Consider the following 23,224-nt stretch of genomic DNA (forward strand, 5'->3'; position numbering starts at 1 on the left):
ATCTCTGAGTCTGCCGTGCTACACGTGACAAAGCAGCAGAGACAGTTGTGCAGCTCTTGGAAACCCCATTTGTTGTTCATCCTCTAGAGAGAGAGTTCTGTGATAAACATAGTGTGAAGTATCTTGGCAAAACCATATCTTGGCAAGGGAAGAAAAGGCAACAAAATGGAACTGTCTCTAATTGACGCGTCTCAGAGTGTCCTTCCAATGTGTGTTCTTCCATTTATTTGAAACTGTATCTCCCTCCACCCCACCTCCCCTCTGCCGCTCTCCGACCACAGGTTTGTGTTGGAGGGATTGTCCTGGCCACACACAAAAAGAAAAACAAAAACACATACAAAGCTCAAAAAAAAGCACAAATCCTACAGTCAAGTGGCAAAGATAGGGAAGACACACAGGCCCGTCAGAAGGAGCCAGCGGTTTAGCTAACGCGACTTCAGTGGCGGAGTCCTGAGAATCTCCAGGCTGCAGCCGTGGGTGTCGGTATTTCTGCCAGCGCAGGAATCTGAATCGCCTCTTTGCAGAGGATCCCTCTGGCCAAACACACAGATTGGAAGCACCCAGGAAAAAATAAAAACAAAAATGTTTCTGATGTTTAGGGGTTTTTTTGTGGTTTTGGTTTCAAATCAGTACCGTTGGTGGCTGCATTAACATCCAGCTGTTGAGATTGCTGTAACAGATCTTTTACCATGTATGCCATACGGAATGGAAAAGAGAGGGAGGGGGGGATGCAAACCAAACTGTTCCTGATTATTACCCACAGCCTTCGGTGCCCCGAGCGTTTGTGTCACTGTCTGTACTGCACAATACATAGTCAGACAAGCTGGGTTGAAGGCAGCCAGGAAATGATTGCAGGATGGGAGGAGCGTAGCATCACTATCTGCATAATCATTTTTAATAATCAGCTTGGGAAGGGGCATTGACGTTGGACAGACATCTTACAGCTTCTTTTTTGCTTTGCGTTCCGTTTTCGTGACTGTTACAGATAATTCAGCCTTTTCCTTTTCTCTTCCTTCAGTTTCTTTTTATTTTGACTGCTGGGATGAGCTTTTTCTCCCGAAGGACTTGGGCGTGGGGAGAATAAGTAACTGTTGGTAGATTCCTACTGCCCCCGAGAGACCCTGCTGCCACAATCACTGTCTTGCCCCGTGATCTGTGCTTCTCGTGTGGTCGCTGCTCCTGCATGAGCTTCCTGTTGCTTCTGTGCCCATTTCTGTGCTCGTCTCTCTCTTTCTCTCTCTAATAAATGATGTACAGTAGCTGTGTAAGAAGTGCATGTGTGCCAACTTTGCCCTTGTGGTGCAACATTTCAGCTTTTGCCCACTGTACAGTTATTGGTTTTGTTCCTTTTTGTTACTAAAGCAAAGGTTGACCTTACTCCTTTTCCTCATCACAGATCCAATCACGTGCCCGCTGCTCACCACAATACATTTTAAACTGAAGTGCCAGGCGAAATTCTGTTTCTTCCTGTCGGTTTGACTAGATAGCTTCCTAGCCCTCTGTGTTTAGTTTGCAGTGCTGTAAATGGCATGCTCTGTGCTTACGACTCTGGATTTGCTTTCCTCACCAAAGTCATATTTGTAAATTCTTTGCGGTTTTTGTTTTATTTTGCTCTTTTTGTTAACGTTTCCCACTACTGCTGTACATGCGTCGTGATATATATATGCTAGTCAGCAGCACCTTGCTGTAGATATTAAAGGAAATGGCAGTTTAGTTCTTTTATTTTCCAGTAGGAGTATTGAATCTGTCAAACATATTATGTAGAGATGGTCCCACACTTATATTTTTCCTGTTTCGAGTTTTTTTAAGAAAGGCGCTGTTCATTATGCAAAATCAATTATTTTAAGAATTGCTATTGTAAATATCTTTGTGAATATTTTAGTATTGTCTTTGATAATATTCAACATTTTCATGATCTGGTTATACTTTTGCTGGTGTTTTTAAATACCTTGTCTGAAGAAAAATATGGGTCCTTTTTTAAAAAAAAGAAAATTGAGGGTTCTTTAACAGAATAAGGGAGTTGCTTGTTTGGTTTTTTTTAATCCCCCCCCCCCCCCGCCCATTTTCTTTTGATAAATTAGCCCAAATTTAATATCCATTGATGCGATGAATGAATTGATACACCAGGCAGTACCTGGACAATCGGGGCCCAGCTTCATTGTGGAAACATAGTTATAAAAGATTGCCTAGGGCAAAAAAAAACCCCAAGTAACCAACCGATGTTCCCTGTTTGTGGGTGACTGTGGGCTGGCGGTGGCAGAGATGTGGTTTGTTTGCCCCGGGGAGCTGAGCACCTGGGAGCAGCTCTGAACAGGTGACGATGCACCAAGGCAAGCAGCGGGTCTGAGGGACCGCATTCATGTCACCGCTCCGGTCCCTGGAAAAGGGGCCGCGGTAACACCGAGGGATGTCGGTGGGTTGGGGAGGGAAACAGTTACAGTTTTTTATTCTGCTTAGAAGTGTCTTTTATTATTATTATTATTATTATTATTATGTGGGCTTGACAACCTGTAGAAGTACTCTGCAGAATATTAAAGATACCTTGGTGTAACACATGGTCATGGTGTGGTGCTGCTATCACACAATTCCTCAGAAAGACCGTTCTTCAGTTACAGATGTGTTTTGTAGCCGTTTTACTGTAGTAGATTCCCCCTGTATTTTTGCTGCATTGTTTATGTAGGTATTGAAGTCATTTGCAGGGCTGGCTAATGATAAACTGACTTTATGCCCTTAGAGTTTGGGTTTTTTGTTGCAAGGGGGAGGGCGGGGAGTTTCTTAAGCCATAGGTTTGGGAATAAAGATTTCTTACTGTTAGTTGGAACTGGTTGCTCAAACTTTTTTAATTGATTCTATTTAATATTCACAAGTAACTAAGTCACCCGAAATTATTTTTCTCTTAAACACAACATCATATTTTAAACGAGCTGTGTTAAGGATTGACCTTTTGCTAACTGTGGTAGTATTTAAAAAGTACCTGTTGGAAAGGATGAAGGGAAAAAAACCCCACATAAATGTTAGCAATATGTTTGGAGCAGTGTTTGCATCTGCTGTGTAAAATAATAGAGAATTAAAGTGGACGGTTGACATTTTTAAGCTTACAGAAACATTTGGTTTCAAGGCAGAACTTAAAGAGAGAAAATACAATTTTTACCCATCACCCAAATATTAGACATTTGACACAGTTTAAAAACTTATCTGTCAGCTAAAATCAGGTACTGTATAGCGGAGTGAGTATGAAAAAGCTTCTAAATGAAAATCTAGTTATTTTTTTTATCTGTTCACTGCCGTATTAAAGTTTAGAAAAAGAAACAAACTAGCAAATAGGGTAATCACAGTCATTTCTTTTAAAGCTTAATTATTATATGAAATTCCAGTAGTATTTTTATTCTTCCTTTTTTTTGTTTGTTTACTTTTTAATTGTTTCCCTATGGAAGTTCATCTGGGAAAGAACCCACAGAGATCTACAGTTCTGCTGCCAAGACATTATTATAGGACTGACAGAGACACGCCAATGTCTGCAGCGGAGACTCAAGGGACAGCTGTACATATGTAAATGACAAATAGAGACATGTTAACAGAAATGCATTCATTTTCCTTGGAATGTGCATTGTTTTTATTTCGCAGGAAAAAAAAAAAAGCTTGAAGCTCCATCTTATGTGGAAAATGAATCCTGTTTGTTAGCGTTTGTGGAGTCTCAGCATTTGTTTCACTTTCACTTCTGTAATATACTCTGATCCTTTGTTTTGTTTTATCTACATGTAATATTTAGCTTACGTGTACTAGTCTATCACCTGTGTATTTTTAGGGTGCTACAGAAATAATGAAGAAAAATACGGGGATTAAAAAAAAAAAAAGAAAAAAAAAATTGTAACCAAATTCATACTTTGTACAATTTTTGATATCACGATCAGAGGAGAATTAAAGGAAAAAAAAGTACAATCTGAAGTAACATGCAAAAATGGCCATTGTCTTTGTTTGTACATTGTATGTACAGTACAATGCAATCATTTCATACTTTAAACTGGTCAGAAAAAATAATTGTGATTTTTAGTCTTGCAAAACTGTATGTAGTTAGATGATGTGACAACCTAATATTTATCTAATAAATATGTATTCAGATGAAACCTGTATATTAGGTGTTCATGTGGTTATTTTGTATTTAAAGATCAAATTATTTGACTATTGCTAGACATTTATATACTCTGTTGTAACACTGAAGTATTCTCATTTGCTCATGTTAATTTTTTTTTTCCTAAATAAATTTGCAAAATTAAGGTCTGGCTAATTGGCAGCTGCTTTGTAAATTGTTAGTTTCTTTCTGAATCAACCAACTTGCCTTTTGCGCTCCCTGGCCGGATACAAGAAAGTCCGTGAGAAGGTACCGGTGACGAGCAGTTCAGAACACAGGGTACCACGTATCACCTGAACAAGTAGCAAGTTATTTGAAATGACACCTTTGCGCAGTGTAACAGAAAAGGAGGGCTTGTCTCTGGTGCTGACACATGTTCTGCAATACAGGATTACTGTCTAATCCAACACAGTAGATGGTTACCTTTGCTTTAAATTCTCATGAGAATTTAAAACTTTTCATTCAAATTGGAGCCTGTCATTCAAGTGGAAGTAGTGACTTTGGAAGGTGACTAAAATGAGGTATTTTTTTTTAATGCATCCCCATCTTAAAGTTGAAAGACTTGGTTTTAAAATGTAGTCTTTGAGTTACAAAGTCTGCTTAATTATCTGCAAGTAGATGGAATTGTTACACAACAAATACACACGGAGTCTTATCAACAACAGCCGCAGCATGCAGAGGTCCTGTCCTGGTGGAGTTCTACACCCGTACTAAGACACAGATGCCAGGTACTTTGCATCTTAGAACCTGCCATAACAGAGAAAGCATCTGTATTTGTGGCATTTGTGGAAGCATTTAGTCTAAACTCTCCTTTGAAACGCACCCAAATACAGAGAACAACTGAGCCGTTTCACAATATGAGTAGCTATACAAGTAGGTAATTGATACATATCAACTAATCCACAGCTCCACAAGGACACAAGTTCTTATTGTTGATTGAGTTGCACACAAGTATATATACAGATATATACATAAATCTAGACTAGAGATTTATTTTCTCAAAATTGGGAAAAGTTGGTTATTTCTGATGCTCAGCTTCCTCCTACTTAGCTGGCACTACCCATTACAATGGGCTTTTAGGATAAGATAACAAAATGGAGTTACAGTGCACTCCGTAGTGAAACAGAAAAAAGAATGTATCCATTCCAGCCAGTAATTAACTAATATTTTTCTTTTGGTGTTTTGTTTTCCTGGAAGCTCCCAAGAAGTGTCAGTGAGATGTACAGACCTGCTTTGGCACTGTGCAGATGGATAAAAGCACGAAGAGCTTGAGTTGTCCTTAAGCGCTGTGCTTTTTCAAGCTCACTTTGAAGCCTGAGGAGGCTCCGCTGATTCTGCAAGTGGAGTGTCTGCCAGATGTGACATGAGGACCCCAGGACAGGTATGATGACTCTTCTCTCCTATCTCCTTAAATTCCAAGTCTGTACAGGTCTTCCTGTATTGTGAACTTCCAGTCACGAACAATTACCTTTCTTTTTTACACTTTGAATTATTACCAGAATGTCACCTTATTGCACTTTTCCATTTTCTGTGTCACTGAAATCCTGCCGACCCTATGTAGGGTATTACTCGTAATGTCTGTCATTGTGCCCATGCACTGTTCACGTTTGTTCTCTCCAAAAGGAACACAGGATTTTTGTTGTATCAGACAGACCTCCAGAATCTTGTGCTGAAGTATCTTTTCTCCATCGGTTTACAGAACTTTCTAGGGGAACGTAAAAGTAGTCAACAGGGAACCTAATCAGTGATGAAATCTTATTTATAAAGTGAGCAGATGTTAGCGCACAGCTTGGTACAGATGGACTTACTGCTTTGTTTGCTGTGTAGTTTACCTGCATTTCCAGAAACTCCTTGCCAAAATCGTAATAGTTGGTTTTCTGCTATTTAAGTCTATCCTTCTGTTAAAAACCTCTTTTCTAAGTGTGTGGCCTAGAAGAGATGAAGCTCTTTCCCTGGTTTATTGAATATGTCTGCTCGGTCCGTCCGGTATCTTTCCAGTTACTGAACTCACTCTGTTTCCTGATGGATCCAGTCGCACACGCTAGTTAGCTTCTCTGGAAACACTAGTATCTACCACTTAGAAATACTTTGGTTTCTCTATATTTGTGGCTTTATTAGACATTCTGAGAGTTTTGGGATTACCGATTCTGTTTTTTCCTAGGTCAGAGTTTTGAACAATTACATTTTTAATTGAATCTTACAATCTAGACTTTCCTGTTAGTCCACAGTTATTTCATGATGGGGAGGGTGTTTGTTTGTTATTTTGTGGTTTGGGGTTTGTTGTTGAATTATTCTGGAATATTTAGTTTTCTTTTGTTACCTTGTTCACATATAAACACATCAATTATGGTGAACATAGAGGCTGATAATAAATTTTAACTAGTCAAACACTAGAAATTATTTTTTTATTCAATTTATTTACTTTTTATTCAATCTATTATTTTTTTTTTAATATTCAGATTGGTTTTGGGGTTATATTTTTTTTTCTTCATTTGGTTTGCAAAAACTGTTGAAATATCCCACATTTACTTAATGAAATGCTGGAGTTTAAGTCTTATTGGGATTTTAATGCATATTTCACTTGATTCAAATTTTAACCAATGATTCTTATGTTCCAAATTTATAATCGATGCTCATTTTTTCCTTGTTCATTGCTTCTGTATTTCTCAGAAGGTGCATTGTGTACATTTGTAAGACATGAAAAATCAGTGAATTTTGGACTTACCCATGAATCCCATCTGATGAGCTGTCTTAGTGACTGGTGAAAATACCCAGTTCATAAAGAATGCAGAACATGTTGCTTCACAAGACATGCTATTGGGCTAGCAGTTTTCCTTTCTACATCAGGAATGATGGCCTTTCTGGGAAGAAGCGTGACTTGCATATTGCCGCTACCAAACTGATGGCAAAATGTGCGGGAGCAGCACTGACACACAACCAGAAGGAGCCCTGGACTCTAGACTCCTTGGGATGCTCGCAGAAGTTCTTACTCTGGGCTTTTCGGTATTTCACCAAACGTTTCATTGTACAAAAATGATGTTTTTCACTTGTAAATGTGACACATGCTAATTTGCATCTGACAACTTGTTAGTGCCGTTGGTGGGACGTTGTGTATTCAGATGACTGTCACATGCAATTATGTCATATAAGTATGTCATAACGTCCCGTGCTAGCCAATGCAGCAATGCTGCTGTACGCTAATGGCAAGTAACCTTTTCTGTAGTGAAACTGCAAAAAAGCAAAAGAGACTCTTTATTCTGAGGTTGGTTCCAGCAGAATTATTGCTTAGAAAAACTGGTGGAATTATTTTAATCTTGTTACATCTGTGAAGCTTTTCATTTCTGGGTGATTCTTGTTTACACTGATGCTATCAGCCCATGTTTAGCTTTCAACTCCTGTTGTGAAGCTGTACAACTAAAGAATACGTCTCACAACTCTGATTATTGTTAGAATTAGCTGAGTGCAGACAGCGTAATTCATATTGTACAAGGTACAGAGGAACGTGTTACCTGAAAGAGTCATTGTTCAGATTTACACACAGGGCAAATTCAAGGAGAACCCACGGCTTTACAAGGCAGCTGATTAAAGCAGAGCTCTTGAGAAAGAGAATAACAGTCATGAAGATAAGACGATGTAAGGAAATTGTGTAGAAAGCTGCTAAATATTGGTGAGGGGAAAAGATCAGAAAAGCAATCAAATGAAACCAAAGAACAAGGAGAAAATAATTTTAAAAAATCAAGCACTATAGCTGGGACAGAGAATGAAAAACATACAGCTGGCAATCTGGAGTGCTGCGTGGGACTGTGGGTCCCCCACAGCCCTGTGCCTCTGAACACTGCAGCCATTTCCCACCTGAGTTGCAAGTAAATTAACTTCTAAAATGCACTTCAACCTAGAATGTTGTATTACCACTGTCAGTCTTAAACTGCCAAAGGTGTGATGTTCTTCCCCTTTATTCCACCTGGCTGCATTTTCTAGTGTTCCTGACAGTGATTATAGGAAGCGTTGGCACTCTGGTTTTGCTTTCATCAGTTACGTGTTTGTTATATCACAGAAACGAGAGCTGGTGGATGGAGTCGCACAGCGAGAGCACAGACGAGGCGCTGCGGGCGGTGGGGAGAGCGCTGAGGCCGGTGTCCACGCGAGCGGGCGCTGGGACAGCCCCCGGGGCGGCGAGGGACGATGCTGGGCTGGCTGCTGCTCCCCAGCAGGCAGCTGCTCAGGGTCTCCTGTGATGAGTAAGTCCTGCGCAATTCTGTTTTCAGTAAGAGCATCCCAAGCGCCAGACTCGTATTACTTGTACAAGATGAAGTAGCATGACTAATCAATTCTATAGTATTTCTCATACTCCTACTGTATTACTCGTTCTTCAGACCAGAGAGGATACTTCACAGGTAAATAAACTGAACCGATGCCTATAAATTTCACATTCTGTTATAACAGAAATTTCTACGGTTTAGAACATACAAGAGCTCCCATAATTTTTGCCATATTTTATACAAAGTGTCTCCCTGCTCACCTACAGACAAATCACCTATCTAGGCGTCCTGAAACTTTGCGAATCCCCTCATTTTTCTTCTAGCCTAAAAGCATACCTTTTAAATGTCCTATATGTCGTGACCTATCTGTAAATGTTCATGGACCAGCTGTAGTGGTGTATGGATGATCTTCTGGGAAGTCATAGGCAGCTGCATGGTGCCCTGGGCACAACGTAAAGGTCCTGTGTAATCTGACATACTAGCAGTGAGTTTCCATACATTATTCAGGGAGATTGAGTAATGAATTCCGAGCAAGCCGTGTCACTCAGAAATTCTGAAACGAAAATGCTAATCACAGCTGTAAAGAGCATGAGTGGATTGAGGTTCTTCTTGTATGACTATTTGTAGGTAATTAGTATGAAGTCATGTGGGGAAACTCCTCCTTTATGTACAGCGTGTGCTGGAAAGAAGTTTCGTGGTTTGAGCTGGGTTACTACAAGTTCCTAAGAGGAAACCTTGATTGGAGGAAATATTTATTAGCATTTTTTTCTTTTTATCTGTAAATGTACCTGTGTGGCTACCCTGTGCCCTTGAAGCTCTTGTATGATTTAATTTCGCACTGCAATCACACTCCCCAACTCTAGTCACCATTCACAAATAAATGCCTATCACAGAATCACAGAATGGTTGGGGTTGGAAGGGACCTCTGGAGATCAACCAGTCCAACCCACCTGCTAAAGCAGGTTCATGTAGAGCAGATTGCACAGGAATGTGTCCAGGCAGGTTTTGAATGTCTCCAGAGATGGAGACTCCACAACCTCTCCGGGCAGCCTGTTCCAGTGCTCTGGTACTCTCAAAGAAGTTTCTCCTCATATTCAGATGGAACATCCTGTGCTTCAGCCTGTGCCCATTGCCCCTCATCCTGTCATTTGGCACCACTGAAAGGAGTCTGGTCCCATCCTCCTGACACCCACCGTTGAGATATTTATAAACATTGATGAGATCCCCTCTCAGCCTTCTCTTCTGCAGGCTGAACAGACCCAGCTCTCTCAGTCTCTCTTTGTAAGAAAGGTGCTCCAGACCCCTCGTCATCTTCATAGCCCACTGCTGGACTCCCTCCAGTAATTCCTTGTCCTTCTTAAACTGGGGAGCCCAGAACTGGACGCAGTGCTCCAGGTGGGGCCTCACCAGGGCAGAGTAGAGGAGGAGGATAACCTCACTAGAGCTGCTGGTCACACTCTTCTTACTGCACCCCAGGATACTGCTGGATTTCTTGGCCACAGGGGCACATTGTCGACTCACGGTCAACCTGTTGTCGACCAGAACTGCCAAGTCCTTCTCTGCAGTGCTGCCTTCACAGATACAGATTACAGAAATCCTTCCCAGCTCTCAACTCACCTTCTAGCTTAGCCAAAACCTTGATGGAAAAATTACGCTGAATGTATTGAAGTGCAGCACAACCCAGGCTCTGCAGTGGAGGGTGGGAGTGCCCACTGCAAATTCCTGCTCTCCCCACTTAAAATCAAGCTGAGCCCCAATATGATCTCTCCTTCTCCTAACAGTCCAGATTAGCAAAGTCCTTGAGATAACCAGGTCCCAGGTGTGCAAGGGTTCTTAAAATCAATGTTAAAATCAATACCATGGAAATTCCTTGTATTACAGTATCAAGTGATGTTCATGTGAAATCCACTCAATAGTAGATTGCAGCAGTCTGTATTTGAGTTTTTCATGGCATGGGCTACACACACACGCCCGGGAAGAACACACTGAAGTGTGCCACGAAGATCAGTTGTGTATAGTTGCATTCATGCATTTGGTAGGTTGCAAAATGTGATCTTGCCAAAGCTGCCAAGAGCAATTGACAAGCAGCCATCCAAGCTGGAATACTACAATTAACCTACATACCCATGTCACAAACAAGTAGGCGTGCAGTCGGACAGTTGAAGTCAATAACATGTATCACCTTTATATCAGTGCATTCTCTTGTCTGCCAGGAGGTAACACCATTTCAAGCCCCTTAGAATCAAAATCCCCAAACTTAGGTCAAATTTCAAGCATTTATTCCTTCTGTTTCTTTAGAGGAGTCACTTAACCACTGTTGTTGTTTCCTCTCCATCTTTGCACAATGGTGGTAATATTTACTCAGTTGCCTCATAGTCTTGTTTATGAAGACTTCGAAGTTGTAAGCAATATATCAATATGAAATTCTGTTATTGTATCACTTAAGGTTCTTTTTCCTATACAGAGATTTCTCTGCTAGGACCTTAGAAGAGTCCTTTAATAGATGTGTTTCTAAAAATACCTATTGAGAAACTTCTATCGAAAGAGTCCTCCTTGTTTATCCATATGTAACTTCAATACTGTCTTTGAGACTGAGAGAAAGATGAAATCCATAGGGCAGGTACCAGCCTCCCCGACGGCTCTGCTGAAGCATCCATCTTGACTTTTGTCTGTGCCGCCCCATTCTGTTGTCTGTCTGGTGTAGTGCAGGGCTGCCACGTGTGCTCGTTTTCCAGCCAAATGTACTTATTTCCTAACCAGATGTTGCAGAATTTCAATGATAAACTTACCTTCAGACAGAGGTGTTCAAAGCTCCTCTAAAATCACTTCAGTTTGCTGAGCTAGGTCTAAGCCTCCTTCACTAGTGATCTAGGGTGGGCTTTGACAGAGTTTTTGTAGCATTTTTTCTGTCCTTGGAAAGTGACCTCTGTAACTCAAATTCCCAAACATGCTGTCTGCATGAGTTCCAATACATCTGACTGTACAGGAGTAGACCATAACCAGTGATTTAGTAGCTTTATTGCTTTAAGTCTAGAGATAATAATTCAGTCCATATTCCCAAATAAAAAGTCACCACTGTGAAAGAGAGTGAGTTGTTTTGCTTCTCACCAAGGCCTGCAAATCAGGAAAACTGCATTGTTTGCTCTACTGAAGATGCCTGTGGACTCTTAGCAAAACAGTTCAAAGATGTTCTGCTGGTGTTTCCCAAGTGTGACATAGGATGGTGTTCTCTTTTGCTCATCTTTTGTCATCTTTATTAAATAATAAATCCTTCAGGGCCAGAACTGTCTGTTGTTATAGGTATGTACAAAACACCCAAGTGCTAATTCTGATTTAGGATTCTAGTGGCTACTGCAATTAAAACAACATTAAAAAGAGTGAGAGACCTTTTTCTTATGGTCACTAGAGGATAATCAGACTGATGATTAGATCAAGTGAAATTACCGTTTCCCAAAAATGGACTTGAAGCTCCAAGGATATGACAAGGTAACTAGAAAACGCATACTGACGTACCTACTATTGAAAATAAAATAAATCAGCTTTAGATTATTAGTAAAGGAATAGAAAACACTGGCATAGCACTGTATGTACAAAGTAATTGTTCACCCCTGTGTTGGATACTGTGCAAAGATCCTCTCATCTCATAAAATCCATAGAACTGGAACCAACACAGAGAAGGGCATGAAGGATGGGTCCCTGAAAAATTGTGTTCATATGGGGTTTCTCAGTTGTCTGTAATTGGATGTTGTAGTTCTGCCCAAACCTTATGGTCAGGGCAGTGCCTTGACTGACAGCTTTCTGAAGATTCAGTAAATGTCCTTGATGAAGTCACTTTTAGCTGCCTGACAACACAGAACTCAGGCAGGATTGAAAGTTTACTTTTCCTCAGCTATGGGATATTGTGTGATTCCATCACACTGTATTACATGGTTGCATTACTCTAACCTTCATTGGAATCACTTAATTTGTAATACAAGGAATGATGAAATTACAGGTGCATAACTACTATAATCACCCTTGGTTTTGTTATTGGTTGTGGGGGTTTGTTTTGGTTTTTCTTGTGTGTGTGGTGTGGTTTGGTTTGGTTTTTTAAGTAATCACTTCAGGAGCTATTTTCCCATATTAAAGGGCTAAATTTTTAACAAGGGTAGCCAGCAGTACTATAGATGAATGCTATTCCGTTTTGGTGATTTACTGCCTTAAAATAATCTGTACAAAATCATGCATCGTTTTTAGAATTGTTTTAATAGAAATCCTATCTCAACCTGGGAACCTGCCAGAGCACAGCAAGCAGACAGAATGTCATACATGTGCAGAGTTCATTTTGCAGAGACTCAGTGGTCCAGTTGTGTCCCATTTGCTGCAAGATTTATCTTGAATGAAAAGCAGCAGGTGTCCCAGATGTCCTTTGCTTCAGGTGTAATGGGGCAGAACACAGTAGGTGTAGCACCCTTGCATGAGCTTGTTCGTGGAAAATTGAACTTTTTGTGTTTGTTTTCAATGGAGAAAAAAGTTTCTGATACCAGTGGACTTGCATTGGTGATATGACTGGTGTTTGAAGAAGTGCTGATACAACTATGGAAGGCTGTGGTTCACCTAGCAGTGTGGAACTGCACCATTATTTGGATGAAGTTCAATGTATGCAGATTGTAAAATGTCCCAACAGGGCTATTTTTTGAGAGAGAACACGTACTGGGTTATGAGAGGAGTTGTCATGCTGCTGCCCTGCCGAGGGAAGAGCTTGCTTTGACCCCACAGACCCCACCAAACCAAAGACATTTTGTGGCATTAGGAACCTGAAAAACTTACTAAAAGTTCTCGTATACAGAACCGGGGTGGCAACTAGAGTGGATTTCAAGATAACATCTGAATATGACTAAATATGTGCTAAGTATTTTGATCTAAGCTGCTGATTTTGGAGAACTAAGATGTTAAATGTTGTTACTTTCATATTAAGGATGGTCAGGCAGGTTTCCAAGCTGTGAAACCACAGCATGGGCGCTGCTGGGGGTGGTGACGCGGGGGTGACGGCGCAGGTGGGGGCTCGGGTGCAGCTCTCTCTTCCCTCCTGTGTTCGCGGTGCCGCTGCCCGGTGCTGCCGGTGAGTCAGGCTGCCCGGTGCTGCCGGTGAGTGAGTCAGGCTGCGGGCCGGCCCGGCCCTCCCGTCTGCCCGCTGCACCCCCTCAATTACCCCACGGGTGATGGTGGCAGACCGGCCTTTCCCGCCTGGGGCCCGCGGGATGACACCAAAGGCGTTGCATGGAATTACAAAATTTTAGAGACTTCCTGTCACTGTTGGTCCCTGGGTTATGGGTCTGTGAGGAAACGTGAAAAACAAACAAGCCCACAAAAAACAAGAACAACAGCAACAAACAAACAAAAACAACAAAAACCAAACCAAACTCCAAACCAACAGCCCCCTAAAACCCGTTGTGAAATGGAGGGTGGCGAGGGGTGGCCCGGGCCGTGCTGGGCAGCCGTGAGGGCAGCCGTGAGGGCAGCTGTGAGGGCAGCCGGAGCCCGCAGCGCCCCGCTGCTGGGGGGCAGCACCGGCCTCCCGCAGCGCCGCTCCCGCGCTGCCCCTGCGCCCCGCCGCCATCTTGCCCTGCGCGCCGCCCCCAGCGGGCGCTGCGCCGCGGGCGGAGCGCTTAAAAGGCGGCAGCGGCGGCCCGACCGCGTGTGTCCGCCTGCCGGTGTGTTCGCTGCTCCGCCGCGGCATGCTGGCGCTCAGTGCCGCCCGCCGCTTGCTTCGCCCGCCCGGGGACCTGCTCTCGCCGCCGGGGCTCGCCTGCATGTGGGCGGCCGGTGCCCGCGGTTGCTCTGCGGCCGGCGGCGGCTCGCAGAACCCGGTGGTGTACTTGGACGTGGGCGCCGACAACCAGCCGCTGGGACGCGTCGTGCTGGAGGTAAGGGCGCCCGGGATGCCGCGGGGACGGGGGCTGCCGGCAGCTCCCCTGGCGCCGGGGGACGGTGGGCGGGGAGCCGAGGGCGGCGGGGCAGCCGGGCATGGCGGGCGGTGAGCGGCAAGGTCAGCGCAGGCCCGCGGGGGGCGGCCGAGGCACCGGGAGGGCACCCGGAGGTGGAGCTGGCGGCCGGGCCGCGCTGTGTCCGCAGCGGCGGAGAACTTGGAGCTGCGCTGCGAGGCTGACACGCTGAACAGGAGCGGGGGCGCTGCTGGAGGTGCCGCGGGGAGCGGCCCCGGGGGTCCCAGGTGCAGGGCCGGGCCCCGCCTGGCTCCCCGGGCTGCAGCCACTCTGCCAGCTTCGCCCTGTTTTGTTTGTTTTTTTTCTCATCTTTCTTTCCTGGGTGCGTATTGTTGGTTGGTTTTCCCTTTCCCGAGGTGCACTGACTGTCTCCTTGAGCCGCCCGCTTCGTGCGCCGGGAAGGTCTGCACGGCTCTGAGCGGGCAGCCGGCAGCCGGCTCTGCGCTCAGACGTTTAAAGAAAGCCTGAACAGGAAAACTGTGGCATGCTCCTCCGCTCTTATAAAAAGCACTAGAAGAATCGAGTCTTATCAGTGGCACACACCACGTATCCTTAGGGCCGGGCACACGCCTCTGATAAATGCGTTGTGTATGGGAAGGGGTGAGGGCTGTGCTCCCAAACCCAGCCCTGCAGGGGGAATGCTGCTCTTCACGGTTACTCCCCACTGAGGGAATTCAGTGTGGCCTTCTGCCACCTCGGCACCCACGTTAGGTCTGCATCGATAGATCTTTAAAATTGTAGTTCGTAAGGGTTGTCTCTAAAAGGATTTCCCTGGGGAGTAGAGCATAATTCAGTTTTCTTCATTGAAAGTGTCAGCATGTAAATTAATTGGGTGTTACAAGCTCTTGTGTTCTCAGGAGGTGGTGTTTCAGGGACTCATAGATAAAATATTGCTGTGCAAGTTCCATTCTCATCAGTGAAATTTAGTAAATAATGGGATGTATTTTAAAAGTAGCATTAATGTTTCTATATTTCTTATGGCAGTATTTCATTTCCATGTCAAAGATTTTTAGTGTGCTGACTTTACAGAAAATCTGAATGCAGTGCAGCAATCACCTTGAGTCTTTGGCTAAATTGTGGTTAGATTCAGCTGCAAATTCCAGCCATCCGAGGAGAGCGCCCTAAGAAAGGAACGTTAAATTCTTGCCATAGCCATACTGTTTCTTGGTGTCTGGTGCTGGTTATGGCCAGGATGTGCGAATAGATAAAACTTTGGACTGTCCTGGTATGGCCACTTTTATGTCACTTTTCCCAGGTAATTATAATACCTTACATTTTCAAGATTAGTAGAAAGATGCATACTAATCCAAGTCAGAAGCGTTTGTTGGTAACAGATGTGTATGTAACATCATGGGTTGATTTTGATACACAGTTTCTGTTCTTTTTCCTTTGCCTTTTCTGCAGATTTCAACAGGTGGCTCTGTGGGTTTTGATCTCTCTAGTTGTATCCAAACTGGCTTTGATCTCTGGGGTCTATCGTAAATTTGAAGTTGTCACTAAATTATTGTGTTGATCAATGAAGTTATTCGACACTGTTCAAGTTACTCTTCATTAACTGGTCAAAAGTTACCTTGAGGGGATATTTTTAATTACTAGCCAAATGCTGAGGAAGTCTTAAGGTGTTACGGGAATGTTGGGTGTCTCGTGGTTTCAGATAGCTCATCACCTTGGGAAGAGGGTTCACTTGTACCAGCCCCCATGTGGAAGTTTTTCTCTGTATGTATGAAAAAGCTGATTTACTAATTTGTTTGTTTGTTTTCCTAAACAGCTGAAAGCTGATGTGGTTCCGAAGACAGCAGGTAAGGCAGCATCTCCAGAATTTCATACTTAAATATTTGTTTAGATTATGATTTACAGGAACAATAATATTCTTTTACCTTTTGGAAACAACCTCCATGTTCTATCCCCATTTGCTAAATAGAGAAATACTATAGAAACTTTGTCAGAACAGTGCTAGTGAGGAGTTACAATTTGTTGTTGTTGCAAATGGTTTCGTTTTAAATTTACCCTGAGACAGTACAGTCTACAGTTGGGCTCAGTGGTGAATATATATGTTGAAAAACATTAGTTTGCATTAAAATCAAACCCCAAAGCAAATGGGAAAAGATAAACCAAAGGGATGGTGTCTGTTAGAGCATATAGGGTTTTGTTTTCCTGGTCACTGGCTGATTAGGGCACCCATGTTACAAAGCTTTTGTGTTTCATCACGTACTCTCTTCCTCATCTGCTTATTTTGTGGTTCTGAAAAACTTGTGCTTTTCTTTCAGTTCCCGGTAGATGAATATCCTTAAAAAAACCCACATCATCTTCACAATTACTATAGAGAACAAAGGCATGAAAGTCAGAAAATGAAACCTTTGACTCCAGAGTAGTGGGTTTGTGGAAGGCGAGTGGTTGGAGTAAGATATAACAGCAAAATAAAAGGGAGATGAGATGGAAAAAGATTGTGTTTGTACCCTGTTCTGAGGATAAACAAGCTTTGTATCCTTAGCTTTATAACAGAGGTTTTCTTATAGGATGGGAACAACTAATCAATCAATAATACCTTAAAGAAGATATAAAATTTTCAAAGTGTATAAACTTGGGACATAGTTACTCTACTTGTGTTTGATGATATTACGTATTATGTATCATGTGACAACATAATACTTTATGCTTTGTTTTCACAGAAAACTTCAGAGCTCTTTGTACTGGTGAAAAAGGATTTGGGTATAAAGGATCCACTTTTCACAGAGTGATTCCTTCATTTATGTGCCAGGTAATGTTTCTTCTTTCTTTTTTTTTTTTTTTTTGGTTTGGTGTGGTTTTTTTTTTCTTTTTGCTATTAAATTTATCTGTATGTTATTTATATAATTTTAGAACAAATTAGACTATAGTGGTAACATTTTAAGTAGTGCTGTTCTAACCTTTGCTAGCTACAGAATAAAGAAGTGACAGTGTGACTTGCATTTCTGATCTTTTTGCTATGGCTGTTGCCATAGCACATCTTTTGTACAAATAAATGTAAATTAGGTGTAGAAAATCTTAAAACCTGGCTTAAGACTTTCTGCTTTTATATAGCAGTGTCCTTTGGTGTGGGGCATGTTTGGCAAAAATGCACTTGTTAGGAAAAGCATTTGTGGGTAGAATGACAATCAACCTTGTGTTCAAAGTGAGCTAAGAAAACAGCATGTCCATTCTTTATTCCTAGTAGAATAATCTGTTCACAATGGAGAATGTGTTTAAAAAAAAAATCTGAACATCTCCCTAATATGAAGGAGAGGAGGGAATCAAAAGGGCTGGTTGGGATTGACTTTTGGGATCACACACCTAAAATGGATTTTGTTTTCATTTAAAGGATGAATCTTTCAGAATTCTGAATTAAAGTCGATGTATGCTAGGAATTTTTTCTTAAACGGCAGGAACAACAACAAAAAGAGAAAAAGCCTTTTTGAAAGCCTTTTTTTTCCCCCTACTTTGCTTGGCAGATGAGCAGGATTTCAGCTGCTGTAGGGCACTGGATTGTATGATTCCTGGTGGTGTTTCTTCCCTTAAAGGAAGCCACGTTTCAACAGCAGTGCATTGTAGAATGACTCCATAAAAATTTGAGATCAAGGTTATAGTAAGCATGCTTTGTTTATTAACTGATGGCTGTGATGGTCCCCCCTCCTCGTTTTTTTTTTTTAAAAGCTGATATACAGCTGTCAGAACAAGAGGCCCTAATCTTAACAAAGATGGGATTTGAGAGAGAGGGGACATGTGCGCTGTAAAGGACCTATTTTCTTGCCTTTGAAATGCAAACTAAGGTTTTGTGATACTGACAAAGTGATGAAGTTTAAGTCTTGTTGGGATCAGAAATATGAAAGTATAAAGAAAACAGAAATCCTGCCCTCAGTTCTGCCACTAATTTATTTTGTGAGTTCTGTCTAAGTCTGTTCTCCTTGCCTCCCTCCTTTATCCTCACAAGTGACCCCAAAATGAAGATACTATGTGGCTGACTCTGTGGTATGGTGAGGTGATGAATTGATGTTTAGGAATTACTTGGAAGTCATTGCTGAAGTGGAAATACTGACGTAGGTTTCAAATATTTCAAAGTGAGAAGAAACAGCAGAGGCCTTTCCACTTGTCAAGGTGGAGTGTTAACATGATTCAGGCGGTTGGTATAACCTAATTAAAGCTCATCACACCAGGCCTTGGCAATTCAGCTGCCTCCTCGTGGCTGGCAGTGTGCAGAGCACACTCTGGGACTGCGTAGGAGGAGCTGTAACACACCTGTGGCAGATTGCTCAAGGTGAGGATGGGAAGGTGACCATCACATGAGGGACTGCTGAGGTGTGAGTGCTTTGCCGGTGTGGGTGGTGTCGCTCCTGGGAGAGGAGATGGCAGGTTGCTCAAAGCAGTGTTTAGTAACCACCTTTGCAGGTTGCTGGTTTGTTTGTTTGGTTTTGGGTTTTGTGTGCCTAACCTTAAGACCAGGTGGTCACATCTATCCCAGCAAGCAGCAGGTAGCTGAGGGAAGTTTAAAATAGCTCAACTGTAGCACTTAAACAACAAAACCTAGAAACAGCAAATAGTACTAATGGAGATCCTGGCCAGTGCTTATACCTGTTGAAAGAAAGAAAAGAGAGAAAGTTCATTCTGAGGGCTTGCCTGTGGTAATGAATCTCTGATTTTGTTTCAAGGCCTTTGAGGTGTTTCTTAAAATTATTGCCATTTGTTGCATCATATTTGGGAGCAAGGCTGGTAACACAGAAAGGTGGTTGTTGGAGTTCTTGTCAGCTGGAGAGTATCTGCAATATCTGGAGCAGAAGTGTACTTTTACCTTGGTTGTGTCTTTATCTGGTTACATGGTTTGAAATACTCATGTGACCATACTCATTCTTAACCTGAAGAAAATCTGCTGATTTTATTACTTTCAAATTAGAGCAAGTGAGTATATTTTTATAGCATCACTTCTGATGTAAAATTGTGCTTGTGTCTAGTAAAGTTAACAGCAATTTCTGTTTCAGGGTGGTGACTTTACAAATCATAATGGAACCGGTGGAAAATCCATTTATGGCAGTAGGTTTCCAGATGAAAATTTCATACTTAAGCATGAAGGACCTGGTAAGTAAACATGTTCTTTCTTCCTTCCGATGACTGTAAACTATAATGAAGCATTGTTTATGAAGATGTATTTAAAAAAAAGCAAGGTTTTTTAGATGTGTGGGGCACTTTGATGTTTCTGTAACTACTAAGTTTAACAATACATTGTCCCTGGCATGTGCTTGTTTGTGTAGACTGCTGTACAAATGTAAGTCAGCCAGGAATGGGTGACATTGCCACCCTTGCTCTTACTATAAAAGGGACTCTACAAAATAAGGTGTGGGGTTTTTGTATTTTACTTACAAATTCTGCAAAGTGAAATTACTGCTTTTATTTTCCTCTTTAAGTCATAGACTTTATTTTTTACTTACATGATAGCTGCATAAGTGAAACAAAGCAATCTGGAATTTTTGTATTTACTAGGTAACAAAGGCACATCCTTTTAAGCTCAAATCCAGAAAAAGTAAAGGAAAAGCCATAGATAAGAATGTCTGATTGAATTCTGTAGCCTCTCTTTTTTGGATTGTTACTTCCTCGTCACAGGAAGGTACTGCTGCTGTTGAAGCACAGTAGCGGTTAGCTGATGTTAATTACATTTAGGCCGTGTACAACTAATTACATTACTAGCATTCTTGCTGTGGAAAGAAGGGAGGCTGGGCTGGAGGGAGTAGTCAAAGACAAGAAGTTGACATTAAAAATCATTTGGAGACAGTGAGAGACTGTCACATCTTCTGTCTGTCCATATTTAGTCTAAATGTGCAGAGGACAATTGTCTTGCTCACTGCATGCTTGTTAGACCGATTTAATCAGCTGCTACTGTTGTTCCAGGTGTTCTTTCAATGGCCAATGCGGGACCCAATACAAATGGATCTCAGTTCTTCATTTGCACTGCAAAAACTGACTGGTAGGTTCCCAGCCCTGCACATCAACCCAGTGAACTGCTGATGCCCAGATCCAGAGGGGTTGGGATTTTGTTAGGGTTTTTTTTGTTTGTAGGTTGATGGTGTTTTGTTTGTTTTGTTGTGTTGTGGTTTAGTTTGGGTTTTGTTTGTCCAAATTGCTTGACTCACAATGGAAAATAAATTATTTTGTGCTGCTTGAAGGAAGAAGGGCTCTGAGGGTAACAAGGCTGCTGTCACTCAGAATGCTTTGAAGTTTCAGAGTTAAAAGTATTTGATGTCACTTGTATAGTTGTGCCTTTACCATAGAGCTGATCTGCAGGACAGAGCTATGAAGATCTGCTAACATCCCTTCACAAAGCTTGGTTTGGTTCAGTCTTTATATTGTTTTAAATAAAACTGCCTTTATTTATTTTACAGGCTAGATGGAAAACATGTTGTTTTTGGGCACGTAAAGGAAGGAATGGATGTTGTGAAAAAAATCGAGAGCTTTGGTTCCAAGAGTGGAAAGCCTTCCAAAAAGATTGTCATTACTGACTGTGGCCAGCTGTCCTAGCCTTTTGTCCTGCCATTCATGACAACTTCAATGCTGTGAAAAATGAATGATAAAAGAACCCCAAACATTTCTGATCCCATGAGTAGCACCTGTGGAACTATTTTCTATTTAACTTGGTCCAACTTTTATACTTACATTGAACGATATTGATTAAAGGCATAAAACAATACCTGAAGCATGTTTTAACTGAGCTACCCTGGTAGTCACACTGTCACGCTGGTTTGGTAGAGTCCCGTTGTGTTTAGAAAGAAGTAGTACGGACACCCAGCGCGTGTCTGACTGCAGTGTTGATACTGTTCCTACTATTTGGATGTTTCGGGTGTTAGAACTGATGGTGGAGTTGACAAGTAAGTTGTTCTATAGGTGGGAGTTAGTTATAAATTGAGAAATACCATGTTTCTTTGGTGCTAGCAAATGCCTATTCTGTTGTCTCATCATTTTGAAAAAATGCTACTAACTGCTGCTCTCAATGCCGTCTGCAACAATACTGTCAAACAATTTCCTTCTGTGTCTCCATTTAAGTCTAGCCAATAGAACTAATGTGTGGTTATGGTTTTTTTAAATTAAATTAATTCTGTTTTAATCATTTTTGGTAGTCTCAGACCACTGTTTAAAACTGAACTCTACCACACCTGCTTCAATGTTGTAATTTGACTTTTGGGATAAGGAAATTGCTGTAGGTGGAGTGAGGCTACTGCTAGAGCTCTGCCTGGGCAATAGGAACACCAGTTAGAACAAAGATCATGGGACTCTTTTACTATGCAACTGTGAACTTACTTGAAGTGCAGTTCTGCTCTGAGAGCTGGTTCTGTGAGAAATACAGCACAGTTCTGAATAGATAACCTATTTTTGCACTTTGAGAATATAATCAGGGTATAGTGAGCTTGCTTGAGTGAGAAACCATTGCTTGTTGGTCCTGTGAAGTCAGCCCACTTTGGGTATTACTTGGATTATGATTTCTTCTCATGCATCATCAACAGTAGTCAAAATTGGTCACCACAGAATCACAAGGCCTAATTGATGGAGCAAAATCATTATTGCTGTGGTTGATGCACAAGGAGGAGAGAATTCACCTGATCAGATAAACACGTTTCATTTATATAAACTGGTATGTTTTATGTGGTGTGCTTGAGCAATAACAGAAGTTGGAACCTCACAACATCATTTTTTGAATCACTAGGGCTATGAAGTATTCATGCTTTTGGGGGAAAAAAACCACTTGACTGATTTTGTGCAATAATGTTGTCACTGAAATCTCGTTGCTCTCTTCAAATGTGAATTACTTGCTTCCATTGCATTCTGATAATTTTTGCACTGAATTTTTTCTACTGAGCTGCAGTCTTGTGTGTGTGTACAAGGTAGTATGCAGAGTGTAATTTTGCAGAAAATGGAATTGAAAAGCTTTTTATTCTTGCCACTACAGCCACTTCATCTTTGTAGTATTTTTGAAATATTAATTTGCGCTCCTTTGGCTTGTTTCAGTTTGATACAATAATGAGGGATTTTTGTGTTCTTGTAATTTGTATATGAAAGATAATTAAATACAGTTCTGACACACAAAAAAATGTCTGTTTCTTTCTTGAAAGCAGGATTGTCAAGAGCTGAAACCTGTTGTGTTTACTTGGGCCATTCTATTCTGCCCTCTTTGCCATGGTTTCAGAAGCCGTGCTTTCACCAGAGATCCGGGCTGCTGGTGCCATGCTCTGCCTCTTGCTAGTGAATCTGCAATATCTGGTATATGGATAGCAATTCAGGTTTTGAAACTGTTCTCTTGTTTAATTTATTCCGTCAGTTTGCAGAGATGATGAGGAATATTTAAAATTACTGAGTGTAAATTTACTGAGCGTGCATGAACCGCTGCATTTTCTCAGAACTATATGTTAAACCTTAAATAATAGTATTATGCATGTTACAATGATGGCTTTTGTTTTGTTTTTTGTTGTGGTGGTGGTGTTTTTTAAACCTATGGCTGTGGCTTTTACAGGCTCACTTACGCCTTGACTTCCGAAACGTAAAAGCCAAAGTTTCCCATCAAGGCTTGCAGTCTTGCCTAGAGGATAAATACTGGGGCATGCAGAATCACTGTGAGCAGTAGCACTGGTTGCAGTGTCTCAATGGGGCTGGTTTTGGTTTCCCGATCCCAGTCCTCTGCACGCCTTTCTCTGCCAGAAGAAAGTCTTTGCTGCCCGAGTACTTGGAGTAGCTTGAGTCTTAGTGTTTTGACAAACTAAGCAGGTAAATCTCTTCAAGTTTTCTTCTGTAAAATATCTTCCTCTAAATGGATTTGTCTGTGGTTCTGTTCTTCCTGTTTTTTGTTTGTTTGTTGCTGTATT

General features: G+C 41.8%; 1 protein-coding gene across 1 annotated transcript; it reads left to right on the forward strand.

Annotated features, from left to right (window-relative positions):
• Nucleotides 1-13,964: 13,964 nt before the first annotated feature.
• On the forward strand, nt 13,965-22,456 carry PPIF (peptidylprolyl isomerase F). Its single transcript, XM_080348112.1, has 6 exons — nt 13,965-14,294; nt 16,141-16,171; nt 17,042-17,130; nt 19,361-19,457; nt 20,265-20,340; nt 20,756-22,456. Exons 1-6 carry the CDS (start codon nt 14,106-14,108, stop codon nt 20,889-20,891), a joined length of 618 nt encoding a protein of 205 aa, XP_080204238.1. The 5' UTR covers nt 13,965-14,105; the 3' UTR covers nt 20,892-22,456.
• Nucleotides 22,457-23,224: the final 768 nt, after the last annotated feature.

This window comes from Nesoenas mayeri (genome assembly GCF_963082525.1).
Source record: "Nesoenas mayeri genome assembly, chromosome: 7".
NCBI classification, from domain to species: Eukaryota; Metazoa; Chordata; class Aves; order Columbiformes; family Columbidae; genus Nesoenas; species Nesoenas mayeri.

What these genes read in the sequence shown, in the direction of transcription:
- PPIF (XM_080348112.1), top strand. Translation starts at nt 14,106, where the DNA reads ATGCTGGCGCTCAGTGCCGCCCGCCGCTTGCTTCGCCCGCCCGGGGAC. An exon ending in ACTTAAGCATGAAGGACCTG is followed by an intron (nt 19,458 to 20,264) that starts GTAAGTAAACAT and finishes CTGTTGTTCCAG; the next exon opens with GTGTTCTTTCAATGGCCAAT. An exon ending in TGCACTGCAAAAACTGACTG is followed by an intron (nt 20,341 to 20,755) that starts GTAGGTTCCCAG and finishes TTTATTTTACAG; the next exon opens with GCTAGATGGAAAACATGTTG.